This window comes from Mauremys mutica, chromosome 10 (assembly GCF_020497125.1).
Source record: "Mauremys mutica isolate MM-2020 ecotype Southern chromosome 10, ASM2049712v1, whole genome shotgun sequence".
In the NCBI taxonomy this organism is placed as follows: domain Eukaryota; kingdom Metazoa; phylum Chordata; order Testudines; family Geoemydidae; genus Mauremys; species Mauremys mutica.
This window is the reverse complement of record NC_059081.1, coordinates 26,849,042-26,873,334: the sequence shown is the minus strand read 5'-3', so window position 1 is coordinate 26,873,334 and position 24,293 is coordinate 26,849,042. Positions and strand designations below refer to the sequence as shown.

At 40.9% G+C, this 24,293-nt stretch overlaps 2 protein-coding genes across 2 annotated transcripts in view; both read right to left on the bottom strand.

Annotated features, from left to right (window-relative positions):
* RIF1 (replication timing regulatory factor 1) overlaps positions 1 to 2,378 on the bottom strand; it is a 60,291-nt gene extending 57,913 nt beyond the window's left edge. The window contains exons 1-2 of the mRNA XM_045032839.1: positions 2,237 to 2,378; positions 474 to 552 (exon numbers count right to left, since the gene is read on the bottom strand). Of these exons, the coding sequence (XP_044888774.1) occupies positions 474 to 552; positions 2,237 to 2,343 (186 nt within the window). The 5' untranslated portion in view covers positions 2,344 to 2,378. The remainder of the gene's footprint in view (positions 1 to 473; positions 553 to 2,236) is intronic.
* Positions 2,379 to 9,280: 6,902 nt separating this feature from the next.
* Positions 9,281 to 22,371, bottom strand: TNFAIP6 (TNF alpha induced protein 6). Its single transcript, XM_044978586.1, has 6 exons — positions 22,190 to 22,371; positions 15,936 to 16,073; positions 14,328 to 14,489; positions 11,824 to 12,052; positions 10,614 to 10,654; positions 9,281 to 9,658 (listed from the first exon to the last, which is right to left on the bottom strand). The coding sequence occupies exons 1-6, from the start codon at positions 22,281 to 22,283 to the stop codon at positions 9,495 to 9,497; spliced, it is 828 nt and encodes a 275-aa protein (XP_044834521.1). The 5' UTR covers positions 22,284 to 22,371; the 3' UTR covers positions 9,281 to 9,494.
* Positions 22,372 to 24,293: the final 1,922 nt, after the last annotated feature.

The following is a 24,293-nucleotide window of genomic DNA, read 5'->3' as shown; positions in this document are numbered from 1 at the left end:
CCAGCCTACTGTGTGATGCTTCAGAGAAGCGGCATGGATAGTAGGGGTTGCTTTTTAGTTTTAATTTTTTTTTTTTAAGTATTGGTTATAACAATCATAATAGATAGTGAGCCCATGCTGCAAAAACACAACTCGACCTGACCGCACCGCAAGACATCCATGCATCCCAACCAGTCCTTTGTATCCAAGAAATGTTTGTTGCAAACCATTTTGTAGTCAAGAAGAAAACCTCGAGAAACTAATCTTTCTGTAGTAAAAGAAGATACAATCTCCATGATGTGAAGGAAAAGCCAGGAGAGTACAATTTACTGGATACCTTAATTCACAAGGTCAAAATTAGGCTACTTCCTCACCCAGCTTGACTGCAAATTAAATGAGCTCAGTGTCTGAACACAGACCTTGCCTTAAGCTTTGGTTCTTTTATTTACTGAGCCTTGTACAGCAAAATTAACTTTAGGGAACACAACACATACCTTAAATACTTTACAAAGTCGAGGAAAGTGTTTTCCAACATCTGCAGTGAATTCTTTTCCTTCCTCTCCAGTCAGGCGACTCCAAGAAGCAGAGAGAAAAAAATAAGTCATATTTACAAATATAAAACATTTTATTCCTATGATAAGGTTTATATTAAAATACTGTCAAATTATTTATTTTTAAACTAAAAATTACAGTTTCATGAACATCTTAAAAAAATAGTTGAAACATAGCACGCAAATGTTGGGGAAGGAAAGAGAAAAATCACACCTTTAAACATTACAAGTCTATACTTAAGCCTGTGACCATTCAGAATGATTAATATAGCCCACTGCTGTACTGTGAATACAGGATATTAGTATATTTTATATTTTGCTGCTCTTGCTCCTAAACAACTAGAGATTAATCAGCTACTAAATTGAAATTGCTACTGAAAAAATCAAACTTTACAAAACCATATATCAAAAAGAGCTAAAGAAAAATTAGTGTTTCTTTTTTTTAAAACTAACAGCATTAGAAAGAATATATATACACAATAGCTAGTGATCCCCACCAACTATCTGAATGGAAGACTGAACCCTAAATGTAAAGGTCCCACATCTTAACTGAGCCAGTACATTTTAATAGTCACAATTTGAGCCATGTGTGAATAGTTTCTTAAAAGAGAAACAGCTTTTTTCTTAAGTGGGATCACCAAAGGCAACTCTGAGGAAGCTTTTCTTGTGAAGAGTTAAGTTAGCAGCATTCCTTTTTCTCTCTCACCATTATGGCCCCACTCCTGCAAACACTTAAGCATGGAAGCAGTCTCATTAAAATTAAGTGTATAAAGACACCTACATATAGGTGTCTGCAGGATTAAGGCCTATTTGATTTTCCCCAAGAGTAACTTCAGGGAAGGGATGTTGTCTTTGTACTTATTTGTACAATACCTACATTATGGGTCCCCAATTCTCAAGTGGGCTCTCCAGGTGCTACAATAACTTAGTTAAACAGGCTTTCATCACATAAATATTTTGATAAAATATGATATTACAGAAATCATGAAGGATCCAACAATACGAAAACTGAGATTTTCTAACCAGAAAAGCACACTGACCTCAAGAGGCAGGACACTTGTCCATTCATTTCTTGTTAAATTTGGAGCTAGTTAAAGGACAAAGGTAAAGCCCATCTGCGAAATGGCCAAATATTTCTAAACTTTGCAGCTATTCCCCGCCCCCGATCTCCAACTAAAAATGTGCTTGAATTTGTCCGTTCATGAGTGTGCCTTTAGTATCTGCTGACAGTCGTATCGCTGAGGCTCTATCCAATATGCACCCTTGCCTCCAACAGGGTGCACACAGAGATCCCCCACACCCGATGCACCATGCCATTAGCTCAGCGTGTGGCTGCGTACACACGGGCTTCCAGTCATGCCCCTTTACGCGCTGCCTGTAACAAGGTAACACCGCCAAGCTCACACCTGTTACACAACCTCCCTGACACACACACACACACTCCCGCTAACCGGAGCATCCCGGAGCACCCCACTACCCGCACACAGCCGCTCTCACACCTGTTGCACACGCGCGGCTCCCGCATCCTCTCCCAGGCGGACGCACGTGAGTGAGCCCAGGGCAGAGCCCAGGGCAGAGCCCTCCCACACCCCCCCCAGGCCCGTCATTTCGCGGCCCTGACAGGCAGCCGTACCGGAGCTGCACCCCCTCCCCCCACCGCCCCAGCCCGGGGGTGTCCGAGCCCGGGGCGCGGCGGCCGCACTCACTTAACGATGGTGAGGTGCGCGTCCGTGAGCTCCCCGAGGGGGGCGGCCGGGTCCTCCAGGGTCTCCAGCAGAGGCAGCAAGCTGGGGCCGGCGGCGGCAGCGCTCATGGTGCTGCAGGGACAGAGACACGCAGGCGAGCAGCGAATCCTCCCGGCCGGGCGCCCGCTCGCTCCCTCCCTCCCTCACCGGCCGCTTCGCTTTCTCCCGGGCTAAGATGGCGGCGCGCGGGACTCGCCGCCAGACAGACCGGGACTGGACGTGCCCAGCCAATCAGCGCCGCAAGAGGCGGTGCCTGAGGCCGAACGCCGAGATAGCGAGCGGAGGCGTCCCGCCCACCGCGCGCTTTTCCCCGCGCAGCCGTGCCTGCGGTGGAGCGCCGAGTCATCGATCGGGACTCCTCCTTCTCCCCTATCACGGTTCGGTCCATGGCTGCAGCTCTTGCAGGGCCCGCCAGGTGGGGGCAGGGTGGATGTGTGAGCTGCTGCCTGCAATCCCCCTGAACAGAAGCTAGGGGACTCCTGTAACTGCAGCTAAGCCAGAGGAAATGGGCACTTGGTCCATCTGGGTTTACCATATTTTAGATTCCCCAAAAGAGGACACTGCAGGAGGGAAAGCTGGGGGGAGGGGGTATAATTAGGAGTGGCACAAGCCCAGGTTGTAGATCCTGTCTACTATGCCACTGTCGTGCTTCTCTGGTACCCAGAGTTGTGAGGCACCTCACTACCACCTCCCCTTAGTGTGAGGAAGACTTGTTTGTACCTGCCAGGGGTCAACTTTCTGACTATCAGCCACGAGCAACACCAGAATTCCTCTCTAGGTCTTGCACACCCTGCCCTGTCTCGCTACAGGTTGGTGACTGGCACACTCCAACCCCTGAGCCCTCCGAGCATTTCCTTAGAGTGTCCAGCCCCTGGTCCACTGGACACTTGCAGTATTCACAGATTCACTCTTCACCTTACCAATTACTCCTCAGATCACTGCTTAACACATACAACTTAGATATGTTTATAGTGAAAACAAGTAAAAGTTTATTGAACAAAGTATAGAGATTAAAGTCATATCGAAGAGTATTAGTAATAAACAATTACATATAAAATAAAATCATAACAAGCATTCTGGAAGCTAGAGTTACTTAAGTAGATACTGTAATGTCTTATAGCGATTTACAGCCAGAGGGCTGTGATCTTCCATTTATGAGACAAGTCGTGCTGTCAGCTTGCCTCCTGGGGGAAAGGCCAAGAGTGTTCCTCTGCACTCCCAGATATATCCCAACAATCCACTGTCTTTACTCATACATAGGATGCTCTCCTGCTGTTTATTTCTTCCTTTAAATTTCCTTTCTTGAAGATTTCACAATGTCTTGACTAGCATTTGCCTGAGCATGGAAAAAAGACACACATCATGAGACACATAATGACCAGACAGGGATATAAGCATCTCATCTATAGCTGAGGCCTCGTCTGATGAGTAATTAGCATATAGAGGGAGGTCTGATTTCTTGGAGGATAGAATTAAGGAGATAAACAGAATGTTTGTGCTAATCAGGTACCTAAATAGGTCATCAGGTTAAAAAGACAGAATGTCTGAGCCTGTTAAGATAAGCAGGAGAACACCCAAGGAACCATTTACTAACAATGAACAAGATAAATTAGGAATATAGAGATTAGGTAAAGAGTAAATGGAGTATGGACAATGCGTGGACAGAGTATGCTGCACAGAGATTGGCTTGGTTACTATGCAGGAACCAATCCCAAAACGTGTGATGCAAAGAATAGTAAAGGCAATGTATTGTGTAAATGTATATAAAGGAAGAGGTTTTCTGTGTAATTATGGATGTGTGATATGCCCTATACCCACCCCCTACACTTGAGTCTGATCAGCTCAGCATAGCTTTTCTGTATGCCAAATAAAGGAATCTAAAATCCGGAGTCAAACTGATGACTAGAGAACTGGACAAGGTGTTCTGGATAAACCAAGTGGAAAGGTCTCAGAGGAAATTCCAAAATCTGTTTGAGACATGTCAAAAAGAACCTGTTTGAGACATGTCACCTCCTGTTACATATCTTAGGGACATAATTTTCAATATAGATGCATAATTCCTTCAATATTACCCATACATACTTTTCACAATGATTATGATTACCAGGTCCAGTTGGCTTCTGGCTCTCATTAGAGACCTCATATGGCACCCTTTAGTGAATTATTATGCATATATCTGACTCAGGGGATCCCAGTAAAACTCTATGCACCTCCTATGCTCTCTGCCCGTTGGCACCAAGAAATCACTGAGTCACACTGGTCATTAAAAAGAAATAAGAAGGTTACTTACCTTATAGTAACTGCAGTGGTTCTAGATGTGTGGTCCCTCTGTGTATTTGCTGTGGTCTGTGCATGTGCTCTGTGGGCCCATGACCAGAAATTCTTCAATAGCAGTATTTACAGGACTGTACCTGTGCACTACACCTCCCCATGCTGCAAACTGAGGGCATAAGTGGTTGTGCAGATTCTAGATCCTTCACTGCCATGAATCATATGAGGACCCAAAGCAGAGGAGGAGGTCACATAAAGAGCTAAGGGGATGGCGTACTGCACAGTCAGCCACTGTGCCACCATAGCAATCAATTAGAAAGGCCACAAGGTCATCCTCTGGGCCCTTCTTGGTGAACGTCATTGGCATAGCTGGCATCACTATGGCTGGGCCTTTGGGCCTTACAGGATAACCCCCAGTCACCTTGGTAGTTGCAAGAGAATCAAAACTTCTTATGCCAGATGTTGATGCTGCTCCTGAGTCAGTTGCTGTTTTCATTTCTCAGTCATCACTTTAATGTTCACTCTAGGTCTGTATTGCCATAGAACAGCCATTCACCCCCAACCCCCAAGCCTTGGGAGGACTGCAGAACACAGTTATTCAGGGTTCATGGGCAGCCACTGCTCAGTTCCCAGTAAGAGAAAAAAGTTTTTATTTAGCTGTTGCCCCCTTCAGGCAGGGCACTTGCAGTAGTCCTCCCAGCAACAAGCAAAGCATTGGTAGTAAATTGAAACAATAGTCCGACATCAGGATCAGATTCCCTCAGGGAGGGAAACTGCTGACAGCACTTTCTTAAGCAGTTGCTGACCCTAGCCAGGCTTTTCTGACAGACAGAGCTAAAGGTCTGGTTCTCTCTCCCAGCTAGCACCCAAATGAGCTTTTATACCCTCCTTGTTAAGCCTACCAGTTGCAGATGTAATAGGAGAGGGCTGACTGAGGCCACAGCAATTTAGTAAGCCTTTCCTGGATGGTGAGCATACTCCATTACAGGGTGGTCATGTAAATTTTTTGTATAAAAGCTGTTGACCTTCCTACTGAATATCAGAAAGATTTCCCATTTATCAGCTATGGACTTACTTAACTCTGTGTCTGTCATTGAAGACTTTAGAACAGAGGTCGGCACCTTTCAGAAGCAGCGTGCCGAGTCTTCATTTATTCACTTTAATTTAAGGTTTCACATCCTGGTAATACATTTTAATGTTTTTTAGAAAGTCTTTCTCTATAAGTTTATATATTATATAACTAAACTATTGTTGTATTGTAAAATAAACAAGATTTTCAAAATGTTTAAGAAGCTTCATTTAAAATTAAATTAAAATGTTGCTCTTATGCCACTAGCCCACTTAGCCTGCTGCTGGTCTGGGGTTCTGTTCACCTAGGCCAGCAGCGGGCTGAGCGGGGCCTGCGGCCAGGACCCCGGCTGGCAAGGGTCTGGCAGCCAGAACCCCATACTGGCAGCGGGCTGTACGGGGCCGGGACTCCGGCAGGCAGCAGCATGCCATTAAAAATCGGCTCACGTGCCATCTTTGGCGCGCGTGCCATAGGTTGCCGACCCCTGCTTTAGAACCACCCAAGGAGCAGAGCTTTTGACAGTTGCTTCATGGCTTTTCCTACAGTCTGTAGGGTTTAGATGGCTGCCTATGAACCGGAAATGGCTCTTTAATGTGTCTCCTGTGGCTCTTTGCAGCACATGATATTAAAACACTGTGATTTAATTTTATTAATGAATCAGGACACTTTTAGTATGTTAATATTAACCAATTAAGTTATCAACTTGCACTAAGTTACTAACTTATTTGATGTGAGAATAATATATAAACTGAATATTTCCCTGTCATACTGTTTAAATATGAATAGTACTATAATAAATGAAACAATGAATTCACACTACTGGAGCTCTTTTTGGGTAATGTTGATCACTGAACCTCTGAGGTCTGGTTTAGATGCTTCTTAGGGATCCCAGTCTCTGCAATTCATCTAAACTCTTCAGAAACAGATTTGGAACTTACAAGTTCAGCTGGGCCTTAGTCTCTGCAATGTTTGTAAGTTCTACAGAGATAAGCAGGGGTCTTAGTAGCACAGTAACTCTTACATCTCCATGACTGAAGCACCTGTAGAGCTATATAGAAGCCTTTGATGTACTATGATAGAATTCTCAAGAGTAACAAATTCTTGAAAGTACTTTTTAGAATATCACTGCAGTGACAGCACAGCTGTTTGTTGGGAATTGTTTTGTTAGCCTTGGATACTTTCAGCAGATATTTTGATTCTGGCCCACATCAGTTTAAGACTTCAAACTTGTCAGTTAAAACAATCAATATTTTATGCTAAATAAAATGTTAACAGACCCACTTAACACTTTTAGTTTGTGATCAACAAACTACTACTGCTGAGTTTAGCAAAATAAAGAACATGTAATTATAGGAACATGTCTGTGGCCTCATTCAGTCCACCAGAGGGCAGGATTTAGAAATATTATTTATTTAAATTTGATTTTGTTCCTAATAAGTGCATCTTGATTCAATTAAGTATAGTTATATGAAACTTATTCTCCACCAGTACTAATGTGATGCTCATAGTAAAATAATTTGGAATGAGATGCTGGAATAGTTGTATTATTGCTCAACAGAGTTATGAAATTTTTTTTATGTAAATTATAATTTTATATGTAGTGTTCTGTTCTCTTTAGGGGATTTCAGATGTTGTATTTTCTGGGTTACTTCATTTCTGAGTCATTCCCACTGCTACTGATTTGTATCAGAAATGTTCAAAGCATCAGGAACTCTTCTGATAACAGGGTCCATATTGCATCCTAGTCCATTTTTTGAGGTGTTTTAGAAACATATAGGTGCATGTCTGAGAATGACAAAGGAATGATGTATGACGTAGAGATGAAGGAACCCCCAGGAAATAAGAGCCAGAAAATTACGTAACTTTTGAAGAGTTGTGGTGATGAGAAAAGGCCACTTGGCTTTAATTTATTTTAGCTTACTTACACAGTTAATACTACTATATATTATATTAACTTTAGAGAATCCAGATTCCCAAAGGAAAAGAGCTATTTATGATATAGCCATTTTGGCAGCTGGAAAGGGAACATTTATGGATTACAAAACTAGAGAATAACTGGATTTTGTAATGGCTGCCAGCATACAGTGGTTTTGGAACAGTTGAAAAACAGAGCTGTTTCTGTAACTCTCATGTTACATGCTGGCAATGAAAGTGGTCCTTTCCGGTGGATGCTGTCTCTACTCTTATTTACTTGTAGTATGTTTTTGGCTTCATCTTAAAGTTAAAACCAACAAATCCCCCAAACTAAAGTACACTGAAAGTACCCAGGAACTGTTAATGCTGGAGTGTTGAAAATTGTTTGGTGAGAGGGCTGATTAGCCCTAAAGGTCTCCCATTCTAGGTGGGAACTTTTCCAAGGAACAAAGTACTTTGCCATCTGCTCTAACACCTACTGAAGAAGTCAGTGGAAAGACTATAGGCAACTTCAATGGGCCCTGGATTGGACTAATTTCTGATTTATATATATATACACACATACATACATACATACGTACACACACACACTACTATCAAATGAGCCAGCTGCCCCTAATTATTAACACAAAATTCAATAAAAATACCTAAAAGTATCAGAAAAAATAAACAGCACAGATTGGAAACCCTGGACATGATTAAAACAGAGGTAGATTTAATGATATTTTGGGGTCAGGGGGTTAACAGACAGATATAAACTGATATCAAGAATGGATACGTCTATCAATTCAGCATAATGCAGTCTTAGAACTGGTGTGAACAAGATGAAGCCTGTTGACAGGTTGAAAAAGGGTTTGCTGATAGTTGATGGACAATTCCTTTTGGTGCTTCAGTTTCTCATAAACAGAGAATCTTTCATCTTTTTGCCCTTTAATAAATGTGGTTTGAGAACAGAAAAGGCTTGAATAACTCTGCACTGGGTAAGGAAGACAAACGCCTTACAAATCTGTTAAATAATTTATAATCCAGAACACGATAAAATCACAAGGGCAGTGCAATTACAGATTCAGTGCTTTTCATGCAGCTTTATTATCTTCTGGCTCTAGAAGCCCATTACATATGGGTTTGTCAGGGATATATCACAGACCAACTCTCAAGATGAATTTGCACTTTGAAGTAAACTATCATGAGGCAAGACTTACTTGAAAGGCAGTGAGTTAGCTTAAAAATATAGAGAGAGAGCAGCAAGAAAGGAAGCAAGAATAGGGAAAGGAGAATTCGGACAGCAATAAATATACAGGAATGGGTAAAATGAGGAGAGAAGGATTGAAATATCAGGCCCCCAAAACTTCAGCTGAAATGGTGCAAGGGGTGAGAGAAAAAGAGTGGCTAGTGTAGAAAAACAATTAGTTGGTAAATCTATGGTAACAGTGAATCCTTCGGTTTAGTTCAGACAAGTTCATGGAGGATAGGTCCATCAATGGCTATTAGTCAATATGGTCAGGGATGCAAGCAACCCCATGCTCTGAGTGTCCCTAGCATCTGTTTGCCAGAAGCTGGGAGTGGATGACTGGGGATGGATCACTTGATGATTACCTGTTCTGTTCATTACCTCTGAAACACCTGGCATTGGACACTGTTTGTACTAGATGGACCATTGGTCTCACTCAGTATGTCCGTTCTTATGTTCTTAGTTTCACTGACTCCTTGTGATCTAGAAAACAATTGTCTATCATTTAAGCACAGTTTCCTAATTTATTACCCAGTATTCTTTATTAAAAAAAGTTACATAAAGCAGAAATTATAAAAGTCAGAAGGATAAGATGAAAAGCGACTGTGGCTGCTGGCTATCCCAAATATAGTATGATAGCTATAACTTATTGGACAAAACAGGTATCTCAAGTGGTACTTCTACTTAATAACTCTATATTCCAACTGCATTTTCTGTGATGTTGATCTGTCTGTTCACATAATGCCAAATTTTCCAGACAAGAAGTTTGTGTTTCCTTGGGAAGTTGCATTTTTCTCATCATTAGGTTTTGAAGGTGGGTCTACAGCAACGTATTTAATTTGAAAACCACCTGCTGTCACTGAGGCATCTGACAAAAACTTTAAGGTCATGAGATTTCCTAGGGCAAGAGAGAGGGGAAAAAAGTTACTTCTTTGCTATTGAATAAAAAGTGCTGCTTTGGAATTTTTCTCTTCACTCCTCCCTCCCCAAGAGCTATTGAAGTATTTCCCCCAAAATCTTGGATCTAAATCCTAAGATTCTTACTCACTTCTTATTCAGACAACATTGAAATCAATATTGGTGTATCTCATTGAAAACTAAGCAAGGAGCTCAAGATTCACCCACCAATATCAGTAAGAGTTTTGCTTGAGTAAATACTGAGTAAGACCTTCAGGAGTTGGATCAGCATTGCTTTCTATGGGTAGGACCAGTTTAAGATAAGGAAGGGACACTCTTAAATTAGATATGATAAAATAAGCACATTGGCCCAAATCCTCAAAGTTATTTAGGAAGAGGCGGCGCTAGGTGGGGGGTGGGGAAAGGGGTGGAGTGTGGGTGGAGTCTGGAGCAGAGCAGGGGTCAAGCACCCCCTGGGAACTGAGGAAGTTGGGGTCTATGTTAAAAACCCAAAGATACAATGTATTCCCCAATGCCAGACACATTTTTAGACATATTCTCTCTAATATGAGTCTTGCAATCCTGACTCCTGAGTAACGGGAATACTTATTGACTCGATATTATGTATGTGGGTAGGGCTTGTAGGACTAGGCCGTTGATACAGACATGCTATGTAAACTCCCAAATCAATGAAGTTACTTTGATGGAAAAGGGAATTTCGCCTGAGTAAAGCCTACAGGATTGGTCTCTAATTCTTTGTTTAACTAGACTTCTCCAGGATGTCTCTTCCTTTACACTTATTTTTAAGCTAAAGTGTTGACTAAAGTATATGCTAGAAGGTTTGCATGGTGGTTTATGACATATTAGCCATGAAATGGCCATTTAATCTTTGAATATCAGAGCCCCTGGCCCAGTAGGTTGATATTTTTGTCTATGAGCAGTACATACAATATTACCTGTGCTGATGATATCATCTGGAAGTTCATCTCCACAGTACCTGAAAAAAGATTGTAAATGGTTCATGACTAAATGTGTAAATATGCAATAACAAACATGCCACAATGATACCTTAACAGAAAAGGATGGAGTCCCCCTTTCTGTTATAGTCCATAGTTCTAAGTTGTTCTTTGGGGTCTATTGTAACATACAATTATATCATTGGCTTAAGTACTTTTATCTGCACTATTTCACAAATGAGAGTGAGGGAGGAGAGAAGGCAGAAGATGCAGGAAGCAAAATTTGCAATAATTGAAGAAAGTAAATGAAATAATAGAAGGCAAAGAGCTATTCATTTTTATAAGGAACAATGACCTGAAGCTGAGGGAGGACAACCTTACGCTAGACATCAGGAAAATGTATTAAAAGGGATTTGTCAAGGGAAAAAGAAAAAGGGGATTGTGTACTTTCTTTGCTTCTTGATGATGTACAAAGGAGGCATGAAAAGCAGTGAGAATTTTAAGGGTGTTTTTTTTCTTCTCTGTTTTTTTACATTAGAAATTCACATGTTCTAAGCTGGAAAACTATGACTGCGGGGGAACCAGTGAAATGACAACATCACAAGAGCAAAGAGAGTAAAAAAATTGAGCAAGTAAGTGGGAAAGCAATGTTTCAGATTGTCAGTCTGTTTAAAAACTCCTTGGGTTACTGGGTCGTTTTTGTTAATATTTATTTCGCTTCAGTAAAGAACAACATTTTGGGTTAAATCTATTTTTTGCTAATAACTCAACCCCCCCTCCCACATCCCTTCAATTAAGGTGTTAGAGCAAACACTAATTGTGATCTGAGACTTCCAAGAGCTCTTCCACCAAAACCAGGGATGGATGACCATACTTGTATTTTTAAGGTAACAATAAGCAGTTGTTGAGAAAATCTTGCAGGCTTTCTTTATATTTCATAAAGAAGCAAAAAAAATGGCAAAACCCTAATTTTAAAAAAAATCTTTGCAGGTTGCCTTTACTAGTAGTGCCAGAGGAGATGGTTTAGGCAACATCATTGTGTATATTCAAGAACGTATTAGATGCAGGAGTGATGTAGGAAGCACCTCTGTAAATGCAACGTGGTCAACATGATCTTTTTCTGAGTGTACTATCAATTAAATATTATACCATGAACATTTTAACTATATAGCTTGAAATAGATGTATAAAGATGTAGAAATTATTTTTACCTGCCCACAAAGCCAGTGATATCATCATAGCTATCATAGACTTCTAAGAAATCAGCCATGCAAGCAGTGTCATCTTCAACATCAAAATCCAGGAACTGTAGATGAATCCGTTGTCCATACTTTAGCCTAATGTGCCAGTAGCATATTAGTTTATTTTCATACTCGTTTGGGTAGCCTGGTGACTTAAAGATGTGCTTTGCATCTGTGAAGATTCCACCACATTCTTTTGCTAAGAGAAAAATAAAAATAGACTTTAAATGTGTTTTGATTTGTCATGCCTTTTTGTCTGTTAGCTCTTCTGACTGAATCTTATACAGAACCAACCCAGTATAACAGCAGCAAAACTCTTGAGTGCTGTTCATATATTCTATAACCCCATCATTCTGAACTAGTACCCATGGTAGCACACATATAGAGAATATAGTACATATGGAGTTGATATGTTGGCAACTAGGGGCCTAATCCAAAGTCTATTGAAGTCAGTGGAAGTGCTCTCATTGACTTCAGATCAGATGCTAGGTGCTCTGTATAAAGAAAATTGGGATGTCAAGCTAAGTCGATCTATAGGCCTCACAACTGCACTTATAAATCACCCCACTTCCAACCTGGTCTCTCTTCCTTCAAGTCCTTCCTTAAAATACTCCCCATCCAAAATGTTCATAAACTCTAGCCCTCATCCCCATTCAGTTAGGCTGCTTTTTTGTTGTTGTGTCCTATTCCCCCTTCCATTGGGCTTTACCATTCAAGATGTTGAGCACCTGTTCCCATTAGCTTCAGTGGAAGTTGAGGACTCTCAACAGCTCACAAGCCTGGAGGACCAAGCGCTCGGGGCTGGTCTACACTACTGCTTAAGTTGATGTAACTTACATCTTCTCAGGGGTGTGAAAAGGACACCCCCATGCGTGACGTAAATTACGTCGACTTAAGCTCTGTCCACACTGGCGTTATGTCAATGGGAGATGCTCTCCCACCAACATAGCTTTTCCACGTCTCTCGAAGGTGGAGTAATTATATTGACAGAAGAGTGCTCTCCCATCGGAATAGCGAGTCTTCACCAGATGTGGTGCAGCTGCAGCAATGTAGCCTCTAATGTAGACTTGCCCTCAGTTTGTACATTGTCTATTTTGATTGTAAACTCTTCAGCACAGGTACTTGGTCAGGAAGGACTTGCATCCCAAACACAAGCTGTTGCACAATGTACTGCCAACATTGTTAATACATTCAATTAGAGACAACTTAGCGTCCTCGCCTTGGGATGCTGCTCTTTCCCCATGAAGACAGGCAAATCTTCTCAAATCTGAACAATATTCTCCATCAAGTATTAAGAAATTTATTCACAATGGGAGGGACCCAAATCAACCTCTAAGTGTAAACAGCTCTGGTTAATCATGCTGTCCACCGCCCAAAGAATGTATTTGGAAAACATCTAAATGGCATCTCTTCGTGGTATTTGAGAGCTAACATGCAGGAAAAAAAGCAATTGCAATCAGAGACATATTTTCCTTCAAGATTGTGTATTTATAACAAAAGACTAAGATCACCAAACAGTCAGAAACTCCCTAATTTGGACTTCAAACCCAATTCTATGATTTGTATTAAGTCGGAGGTCAGCCAGATGATCAGAATGGTCCCTTCTGGCCTTAAAATCCATAGGCCAGAACCTCAGCTGGTGTAAATCTGCTCCACTGAAGTTAACCTTCTGATCACTGGGGAATTGATATTGTCCCTCCACCTTGTCATAGTACTGTTGGGCATCCATGTTAATGATACATACACATTCTTCAAATCCTTACATGTAAATCAAAATGCCCATCCTTATTTTTAATCTGCTTTTAAGTATAGCTAAACTTCCTTCCAAAGTGTCAGACAATTAAAGGGGATGCTTATTAAAGGGATAATCACAACTCAATTTTGGGCCAAACTGTAGCAGTAACAAGCTTTTACAAATAGAAGACAAATAGAAATTTTCCTTTGGATTTTTTTTTCATACTCCCATGAAAACCATCATTTTAAAACAAATAAATACTCTGCTGCAGTGTGTGCAACCACAAAATAAAACTGATTTAATTGATTTTAGTTTGTACAAGCTGAGAGAAATGTAAAAGGAAAACAGGATAATTAATTTATTAATTACTATAATGGAGATCTTTAACATTCTTTTAATTTTAATGATGTTACCTAATAACAGAGGTGAAATATGTTTATAATATATGATTTTAAATTTTCCCTTTAACATTACTTTTATAAACACATAGACCAAAATATTCAAACATAGGTGGCCTAATGTTAGCCATCTAAATAAAAGTAGCTGCTAATCACCCATGGCCTAATAATAAATTTAGGCACATAAATGTACACACCCAAATTGGAAAATTTTACATTAGAAACATTAGCCACATTACTGATTCACTAGCTAGCAGTCAGTCTATTATTAACCTTAAACATTTATTTTACTTAGTAAAAAGGCATGTAATTAAGCAACATTGGATTTTTTTTAGACACACCATGAGGGTTGTAGCAATAGACATCCCATCTCTCACTTCTGTTGAGGCGAATCCCATAATCAACAATGCCAGTTTTTCCAAAGCCACAGCTGGATCCAGCTTTCACTATGGGATAACCAACTCTGCCCTTAGCCATCCAACCAGCTGCACACACATGGAAACCTGTGACGGAAGGAAAGTATCATAGCTGTTTTGAAAACTCACTTTAAGCAAGAAACATTATAAAAATTATTGCCTCATTCAAACTAACAATATTTTTTCTCATTGCCAAAATCTAGTTTAAGTATAATTAGTTTAATGCACATCATATCATAGTACTGAGGCAATTGCTGTCTTTTGCATGGAGAATTTTGAATGCAGAGTAAAAAAATCACTTCTCCTCCACAATAAATGTTTTTCTCAATGAAAAATAAAAATCAGATGCAGATGGACAGTAAAGCTCCCCATCCTAGAAAATACATTACCGACCATTGTATTCAAATTAGATGTCAGATTAGTCATGTAAATATAATACATTGATTGCTTTCCTTTTTAGTCCCTAATCCTACAACCTCACTCAGTCATTACTCATGTGAATAAGGGTTTTCAGGACTGGGCTCTTCGGGTGGATAAAAAGGTGTATACATAGCATAAGCTAAGGCAACAGAAATGCTTATTGAATTAAAAAACAACCTGTCAATACAATGTTATGGCTGAGTGTTTAAAAACAATAATCAAAACATTCAAAATTATTCACTGCTTAGTACAAAACAGCTCTTTCATAAGCTTACCAAATTTTCAAAGTAAAAAACCAGAACACTTCTTTTGTGGTGGCTTTTAAGTTGTGAAATAGTCACAAACAACAAAATGTACCCTATTATTAATGTTCGCTCGTGCCTACTGCCAGGTTTTGATTCAACAGTGATGCTTACATATTCCTCACAATGGAGGATTTTTTCCAATAACATTCACTCGGAGCAAGATAACACCTTCAATGGAGTCTGCACTCATTCAGCTCTTCATTCTAAACACTTGTCATCACATTGAACACTCTTTCTGCTGGACTATTTGTTCTCAGTATATATGTAGCAAATTTTGCAAGATGTCTTGGATAAAACACTATAAAAACAAGTGTTTTGATTAATTAAATGAAAATTTTAGAAGAAGACATTCTAGAAGAAGTTCCTGAGGCACTGATCATTTTTTAAAGAAAATGCAGTGAAGGGGAATGTCCAGAGCTTCTATCTCCAATAGCACCCCCTTCGTGTAAAGTTAGTGGTGAGGAGATTGAGGGTGAGGCTGCTGCTCCCAAGCTCAAGGAATAGGCTGCTCCATTGTGCTGCACCCGCTCTCGGGCTCCATCCCACACAAAGCACAAAGAGTCACTCTAGCACTGCAAGCAGCTGCTACAACTATCTGCAGTACAAGTCACATAGCAGCCTCTGGCAATCAAGGGGGGAAACTGCATATAGTTCAAGCAAAATTCCTGAGCTGCCTGTGCTTTCTAACAAGATTGCACGAGCCACCCCCAAATTCATGACACTTGCAATAACACAGGTGTTGGCAACACTGAATGTGTGATGTCAGATCCAAGTGACTGCACATTCAAATGCACATTTTCTTTCATACCTATTTTTCTTGCTGCCTCCAGCTGCTGGTATGTGGCTAGTTGTCCTCCTTCATATTCACACACTGCTTTAGCTTCTGCATAGGTGAGCTGATATTTTCCAGACCGGGCCTCCCTGTGGTACACTCCAGCTGCTCGCTCTGTGGGATGAAAGCAATGAAGAGTTTTAGTATTTCGTAGGAATACAGAATATATCCCAACTGGCCTCCCTTCCTGGATGATATCAGACCTCATTGCTGCCAACAGTTGATCAGGAACTGCAGCTTGGGCTATTGCCCAGGTGAGAACATAAACAAGATATTCAACTGAACTTGATGTTATTTAGAAAGCTTCAGGAAATTTGTGTCCCTCCCAACACAGGGGTATTTTAGAGTCCTGCGGGAGGGGGGGCTTTTTGAACCACATTGAGTCAACGTACTTCTGAAATTATTCCCAGAACTACTACTTAGAAAGCAGCAGCTCTAGCAATGGTGAACTCTTGTCAGAAACACTGAGTGTGGGATATCCCACTTAAGCTAAGAGGTGACCTTTCCTGACTGGTATCACAATATACTTTTGGATATAATTGTGACAGATATGGCAATGTCCTGCCGTGTCCTAGACAAACCAAACAGAATTAAGTTAAACTTTATTGAATTAAATTTAAGTATGTTAGGAGTTCATTCTATGAAAAAGGCAAATATGTATGTGTTATTATATGCAACTTTTTAAAGGGGAGACATGACTAATGTAAACCCTGGGAAGTATTATGAGCTACAGAGGACTCTTTTGAACAATGTGCCAGACAAGACTGAGCTTTTTCAGGAAGTTTCCTAGGAAGGAGTGTTTCCCCTCCTTGGGAAAGCAAATTTTTCCCTTTGGACCCAACCTTCTTGAAGCTACACCTTGAGGTGAAATGATTGTCTGGCTGATCTCCACAGATCAAAGACTCAGACGGTAAAAGGAGTGAGGATACATGATAGATATACATATATGCACACACACACACTTATTGAGGCACCATCATGTCTCTATAGTTAAGGCTGAATCAGGTTCTACTTGTACATACAAAACACACATCTGATGCAGTTTATACATCCCAAATACAGGGCCGCCCAGAGGACTCAGGGGCCTGGGGTCTTCGGCGGCAGGGGGGTCCTTCCGCTCTGGGACCCACCGCTGAAGTGCCCCGAAGACCCGCGGCGGGGGCCCCCCGCTGCCGAATTACCGCCGAAGACTCGGCACTTCGGCGGCAGGTCCCGCTTCGGTGGTAATTCAGCAGCTCCGGGGGCCCCGGCCCTGCGAAAGTTTTCCGGGGCCCTGGAGCGAGTGAAGGACCCCGAAAAACTCTCATGGGGGCCCCTGCGGGGCCTGGGGCAAATTGCCCCCCCCCCGGGTGGCTCTGCCCAAGTGAGTGGTTTAATGCTGGCACTAGAGAGCAGGAAGCACTCCAGCTGGAGCTGATTATAGCAGCCTCAAAGGCTATCCTCTGCAGAGGGAGAGGGCTGGCTGAGAAAAATGTATTCTTCCTGGGTGCCTAGCTGAGAACTCTTCCTTGATAGTAGTAAAGGGTTCTAAACAGCCCAGAGACCTGCTTAGTGTAGAACTCTTTATGCTTGCCTCTGGAGAGGTCTTAAAGGGTTGCTACTGGCTAGGCAACAGCCGGCCCCGTAAGAACCCTCTGTAGTACGTAGCATATGTAATAATTTTCCTCTGTATTTGAGGCATTGTACACTGGGACCATTCTCGCTGGGATTCCTCTATCCACCACTGCCCTTTGGACCATACCACAGCCTGTTGAGTTAACAATGTATAGTTCTTCCACCACTGGCCCTCTATAGCTCTCCTTTGAGTCCAGGGATGGAGGATGCTGCTGCTGCTGCAAAGGCAATTGACCTTCCCCCAAACCCACTTCCATAGCAGCAGGTGAGATCTGAATGGAAGGGGTCCTCTGTGCACAAGGTTAAGGACTGCTAGATTTGAACCAATGAAGGAAGTTCCACTAAAATGAGTGATAAAATGGAGTAAATTTAAATTGAAAGGGAAGCAGAAGATGTAAATTTTTAACTTTGTTATAAGTGGTCAGTTTAAAGAAATATAGTAATACATTAGTGCACATTAATATTTCACATTATGTCCTTATATTAGGTATGAAGAAGAAAAAGGAAGCCAGGAGCAGACACTTCTCTTCTGCCCAGGAATCTAGCATTTTTGCTGCTAATCCACAAACCTTAATGGCCAGTTTTGTTCTCTCCTCAGACCAAATACAGCGGTCCTTAGTGAGGCAACACTCCACTTTGATTTCAGTGATATTCAGTGTGCGAATAAGGACAAAATAAAATATAGAATATTAGGGAACAGATTATAACTTTCTGTAGGAGTTCAGTGCTTTTTAGTGAAGCCAGAAAATGTGACAGATAAAAAGAATTTTTAGTTTCACAGATTTATTTCCCCCTCAAAAAATCACAGCTAGATAAGACTGTGAAATATGTACACATGGGCCCTTATTCTGGGCTGTGTTTTGATCCCTTTATGCCACTCCAACAGGGAAATGGGGCTATCAAACATCCCAATCCCCCCACCCACTTACTTCCCCCTCCTTACGCTGCACCTTGGTGATGGCCTGCTGGAGTTTGCGCGACCGGAGCGCTCGGTATTCCACTGTTCTGGGTTGTTGATAGTCTCTTGGAATCTGTTGCTTCCAGTGTGGAAGTTACAGCAGTCCCCACGGTTGCTCTAGCCAAACTGGCCCCCAGTAGCCCTACAATCCTTGAGGTGTAAGGGTGGCATGAAGTCCCAGTATGTGCTTCAGGACTGGAGCAGCTCAGAATCAGGGCCTTGGTGTTTCAGATTTATCATTTGAGTTTTGCAGAACAACTCACTACCCATATATTCCCTCTAAAGCCACAACCTACCAGTTCACTGGCCCTTGATAGTTTGGTTAATCAGTTTCACAAATTCATCTAATGTCTAATCTCCATAGTTTCAGTTTACTGATCCTTGCCCTAGGAATGGATTTTAGTTACACGCCTTAATTCATTTGTAAACAATTTCTGCTGAGCTGAGCAACTCCCCATTACTGAAAGTATGTTCTCTATTTACACATTTCCTTGTAAACATAACAAGCAAAAGGATCAAATACTTTAGTGCTTGCTGAGGTTCAGTGTTTATTTGGGTTTTTTTCCCTTTGGGTTGAATCAACTTGCTCATGAGGAACTTACTTTAAAATGAAAGAAATATACTTCTCTAGTTTATTTTCTTCTCCCCCTTATCTGAAGCTGATTAGAACAAAGTATTACCCGCCCTCCTTCCCCCATGTTCAAAATGCAGCCCTGTATAACACAATAAAAATGTTTGTGCAAAGTTATTCTGATATTTGTATTAGTTTTACAATAACTGCTTTTGGAACATGCCAGAATGTTCAGTCAAATAAATAAGATGTTAGTATAAAGCTAATATATTCAGCTGCACTAAGTATCCACTAAGTGTTTAGTGAATTTGAACACAATACATTGGGTAGCATAGAAATAAGATGAATGGAATGTACATTTCTAGTCTGTCCTGATATCAAGACATGATAGTTGTGTCATTGCTATGATGCATTATTTTACTAAAAAAAATTCTCATTCTGTTTTGGATATTGCTTTGCGAGAAGAGAGGAAGCAAAGGATAGTTCAAATGTGACTATGCCCTATTTTACAGATGCTTCAATTTATCTCAGTAGGATTGGTTCCTTTCTTTCCTGTATGTGTTATGGCCTAATTAAATCATCACTGGGTTGTTTTATTGGACATGGTATTTTTTCCTACAGTCAATATGAGATGGGACTGGGGTTACTTATTGTTCACATTACAGCTGAAACATTTTAATGATGATTGTATTAAAATGTGTGTGTTGTAACTTTGCCAATTTTCTCTTCATTTGTAATTCAGTTCACTGAATTATGTTTTGGTTGCACCAGGAGCAATATTTTTGTTGCAATAATTAAACTATTGGGTGTTGGTAGAGACCCGCCGTTTAGTGCAGTGGTCTGGAGCTGTGACATCAGGCCATCTGGGTAAAATATTAGAAAGTTATGGTCTAAGGTACTGCATGGGTTCTCCTGTTTGGTAACTGAATGATCCATTAAAAAAAACAGGAGTACTTGTGGCACCTTAAAGACTAACAAATTTATTTTAGCATGAGCTTTCGTGAGCTAAAGCTCACTTCTTCGGATGCATAGAATGGAACACACAGACAGGAGATATTTATACATACAGAGAACATGAAAAGGTGGAAGTATGCATACCAACAGGCAGAGTCTAATCAATTGAGATGAGCTATCGTTAGCAGGAGGAAAAAAAACTTTTTGAAGTGATAATTAAGATGGCCCATAGAAGGTGTGAGGAGAACTTAACATAGGGAAATAGATTCAATTGGTGTAATGACCCAACCATTCCCAGTCTTTGTTTAGACCACAGTTAATAGTATCTAGTTTGCATATTAATTCAAGTTCAGCAGTCTCTCTTTGGAGTCTGTTTTTGAAGTTTTTTTGTTGCAAAATTGCCACCTTCAAGTCTGTCACTGAGTGGTTAGAAAGGTTGAAGTGTTCTCCCACTGGTTTTTGAATGTTATGATTCCTGATGATCCATTGTTTTTCTTTCATCTTTACTATCATTATAAATCCTTTTATTGCAAGTGGTGCTGACACCAGTATTTTGGTTTAATACTGGGAAGAATAGTAATCCATGTTGCCCTGATTCAGTCCAGTTAACACCTTGCTTCTTCCTTTTAAAGAGAGAGGAAGTAAAACTAGGAGGTGAATAAAGCACTCCATTTCCACTCATGCCATACAAAAGGCAGCTGCTGAGATCATTATTGTTATAATTACTTAACATTTATATTGTGGAAGCGCATAAAGGTCACAACCAAGTTGGGCCCCATTGTGCTAGGTGCTGTACAAACATATGATAAATGACAGTCCCTGACTCAAGAGCTTCCTTGTCCATTGCTCTGACCATATCAAGTCCAAGCTTTTTGTCCTCACCCTAAAGGCTCTTCACAGCCATCTGAGCCTATTTATCCTGGTGTCATATCATGTCACCTCTCCACCACCAATCAGCCAGCAATGCCAGCCTTGACTGCTTCTCACACAAATGTCTGCTAAGTTGCCCCTTAGACATAGCACACCCCCCTTTTGGTGACCATAAAGACACTACTCTCTCCTCCTTCATATCCCTCCTTCTCTGTGATATTTCAAATACTTTTTTTAACTACTTCCCCTCCCCCCCCAGTCCTGCACATAGCCACTCTTTCTTAAATGTATTTGTATAGAAAAGATTAGAGAGAGAGAATGAATGATGTTTCCCTTCCCCCACCCATACTTCATATATCACTTGTCATTTAGTTTTCAAGATTTTTTAGGGAAGGGACTAGTTTTACTTGTGTTTGTTTGGCACCTAATAAAGTGGCCCAGATCTTAAATCGGGCCACTATGCAATCACTAATAACAACATGAATTAAACTAGCTAGAAATCTCTTAAGAGATGCATAATGTACTGTAAAAGATAAAATAGGGTATAACAATTACTCCATAAATCAGCCATTTCGGGCACACATTTCCTTGGTTGTTCTTTCTGTTAATGTGTTTTGTATTACTGTTCTTTCCATTGCATTTGAAAATGTATAATTTTAAGACGCCCTTTCACCTACATATGAAAGAAGAGACTGCTGCCACAGTATTTGTACATACTTCATTCTTTCATAATTATTCCTCACAGCTGCTTAACGATGCCAGCAAGCCATAACAAAAAAACCAATACACACTTTCCAAGAATTTTTACTGGAAATTTAGGAAGTATTATATCTGTGGAGAGAGCTTGGCATTTTTTAGTTTCACATGTAGGACACCATGTGTTGGTGTTTTGTTCATGTAAAAACTAGTGTGCTCCTTTTACAGCTCTTTCCACTTACACTTTCATAGTTTTCCTTCATTAAAGGAATTGTCATTTAATACTCAGTTTTTATTTCAGCTCATGCTTTCAGATAATACATTCAACTTACATAATTCATGGATTCTTCTCCTGGGTAGCCTTTAGTTAGAAAATAAGTGTGAAAACATTAAGAAAATTAGTCAAAACTGTAGTCATTACTCAGGTAAAATTCCTATTGATTTCAATGCAAGATTTTGCCCTTATTGATGTATGGTACATTTTTATATCATTTTAAAGAACTGTGGTTCTTTCTGCAGCAAAGTAAATGAATGAAAATGAAATGAATTAATGATTTTTTTTCTTACCTAACCAAATAGAGTTATGCAGTACTCCATTCTTGAATCCCCAACTTTGAGCCTCGTTCCACAGCAAGACAAAAAAGAAAATTAACACGATCATTTCTTCTGTCTGAGCTATTAGACTGTAAATGCTCGCTGTTAAAACACTCAGGGTAACCTCTGCTAGCAGCTGCCTAAATTCTGTTGGCACATCTGGTAACCTGATCTTAAATAGTGTGTTTCCCTGTGAGGTCAGCAAGCCTGCTCCAATTGAACTTTCTGTAGTATTGTTACAGAATTAAATGTGATGTCTGAGTTGGTTGGTCTGACTCACTTCATGGCTCCCTTGCTGATGTGTCTACTCACTGTATCCATAACTACCAAAGCACATGTGAAAACTTTTATGTGCCAAAATTTGTTCTTTTCTTTAGCATTCACTGTCTTCAAATATATTCCTGCCTGTGCTCAAACTAAGTAGCAAATCTAACAGTGGATTATGATTTTACTCACAGAATACATTATTCATTGTCATTTAAACATTCTAAAGGTCTGGTCTGGTGGAATTTCTCAGGGACCTGACTAGTAAAAAGCAGTACTACAGCTAATGCTTTGCCTTAGATATTTAGACTAAATAATCCCACATAATACGTTTAATTGAGGATAGACCAGGACCTCCCCCAGGGTCAGTATAAAACTAGAAGTGTCAAAAAGTGATGCTTTTGATTCAGACAGTGAGGAATGAAGCTCTCCTAACCACACCTTAGAATCTGATTCATGGCATGATAGCTGTCTGCCTGTCTTCCCTACTGGCTGCAGGGGGAGTGCTGCATAAGCAGCTGCTCCTTGTGAGCAGGACTATGTTGTAATAAAAAGGGGAAAAAATGATAGTGTGGAAAAATTTCTGCTACCCTGCCCAGTACTCTTGAAGAGCCTAAGGTGGAGTCCAGTCTCCTTTGGTAGCACAAGAGACTTTTGCATATTGTTTTGATAACACCCTTGAGTCTGGAGTCAGAAGTTACAGCTAAAGATGTGTTAATTTGCCATGACCTCAGACGTTAATGAAAACCAGCAATGACAAGAAAAGGGTCGAGAACTAACTTCACACTTAGGCTGGTTTTTGACATAAATCTCTGTTACATTAAGGAAGAAAAGATTCTTAAAAGCCATTGAATCCCCATCAGCTGGCACAGAGGGGTTAATACACATCATATTACAAACATACATGCAGGGGTGCTGGAACAATTTTTATAGTGTAGGTGCTAAGGATGGAAACCATATATTTGGTGTTTGTTATTACTATTTCAAGCCAGGGGGTGTGGCAGCATCCTCCACACCCTTTGTTCCAGCACCACTGCACATATGCATGAAGCTAGTCATCTGCCCCTCCCCGTCCCCCAACACACACACCTGCCAACAGGATTGGGAGTGTTAGGGGAGCAGGAAGGAGTGGGGAGCTCTCCCTTCTCTTTTAGCAGAGGAGGGAGAGATGCACCACCCCACCTACATTAAGCCCTGCAGCTTCCACAGAGCGATTGCCACTTGCTTCTCCACCATTAGTGCTCCTCTCATTTTGGTGTCCCTGTGTACACAGTTCCAGGAAGTTGGCTTTGCTCATTGAAAAGTTCTGCAGCCACTACTCATCATCCCATAACTGCATAACAATGCGATCCCACCACTCAGTGCTTGTTTCTTGAGCCCAGAACTGACAGGATACCGTGTGCAGCTGTTCTGTGAATGTCAGCAGCAATCTTGACTTGTTTCTGTCCATAGCACACAGGAGGGAAGACACCACTGTGTCATCAGAGTTGCAGCTCATGAAATACTGCAGGATCAGGTGCATTGTGTTCATAATGCTCATCACAATACTGAAGAATAGTGCAGGATCCATGCTTTCTGATGCAGATGGCGGGCAGGCAGTTTACAGGGCCTGTTGAAAAGCAGCACAAAACGTACTAGGAAGCCCACAGAATGACGGGATGGAGAAAGCTGCATCATGAGCCTGCCCCCAGGAGGCATCACACTTAAACCCTTCCTAGAACTCGCTGCAGCAGATAGCTATTCCACTGTGCAACTGGCCGCCATCTACCGTGCACTGCTCTGTGTGTCGATACAAGAGCTGCTAATTCGGACA

What these genes read in the sequence shown, in the direction of transcription:
- TNFAIP6 (XM_044978586.1), bottom strand. Translation starts at nt 22,283, where the DNA reads ATGATCGTGTTAATTTTCTTTTTTGTCTTGCTGTGGAACGAGGCTCAA. An exon ending in CTATTGCTACAACCCTCATG is followed by an intron (nt 12,053 to 14,327) that starts GTGTGTCTAAAA and finishes TTTTTCTCTTAG; the next exon opens with CAAAAGAATGTGGTGGAATC. An exon ending in ATCACTGGCTTTGTGGGCAG is followed by an intron (nt 10,655 to 11,823) that starts GTAAAAATAATT and finishes ATCTTTTTTCAG; the next exon opens with GTACTGTGGAGATGAACTTC.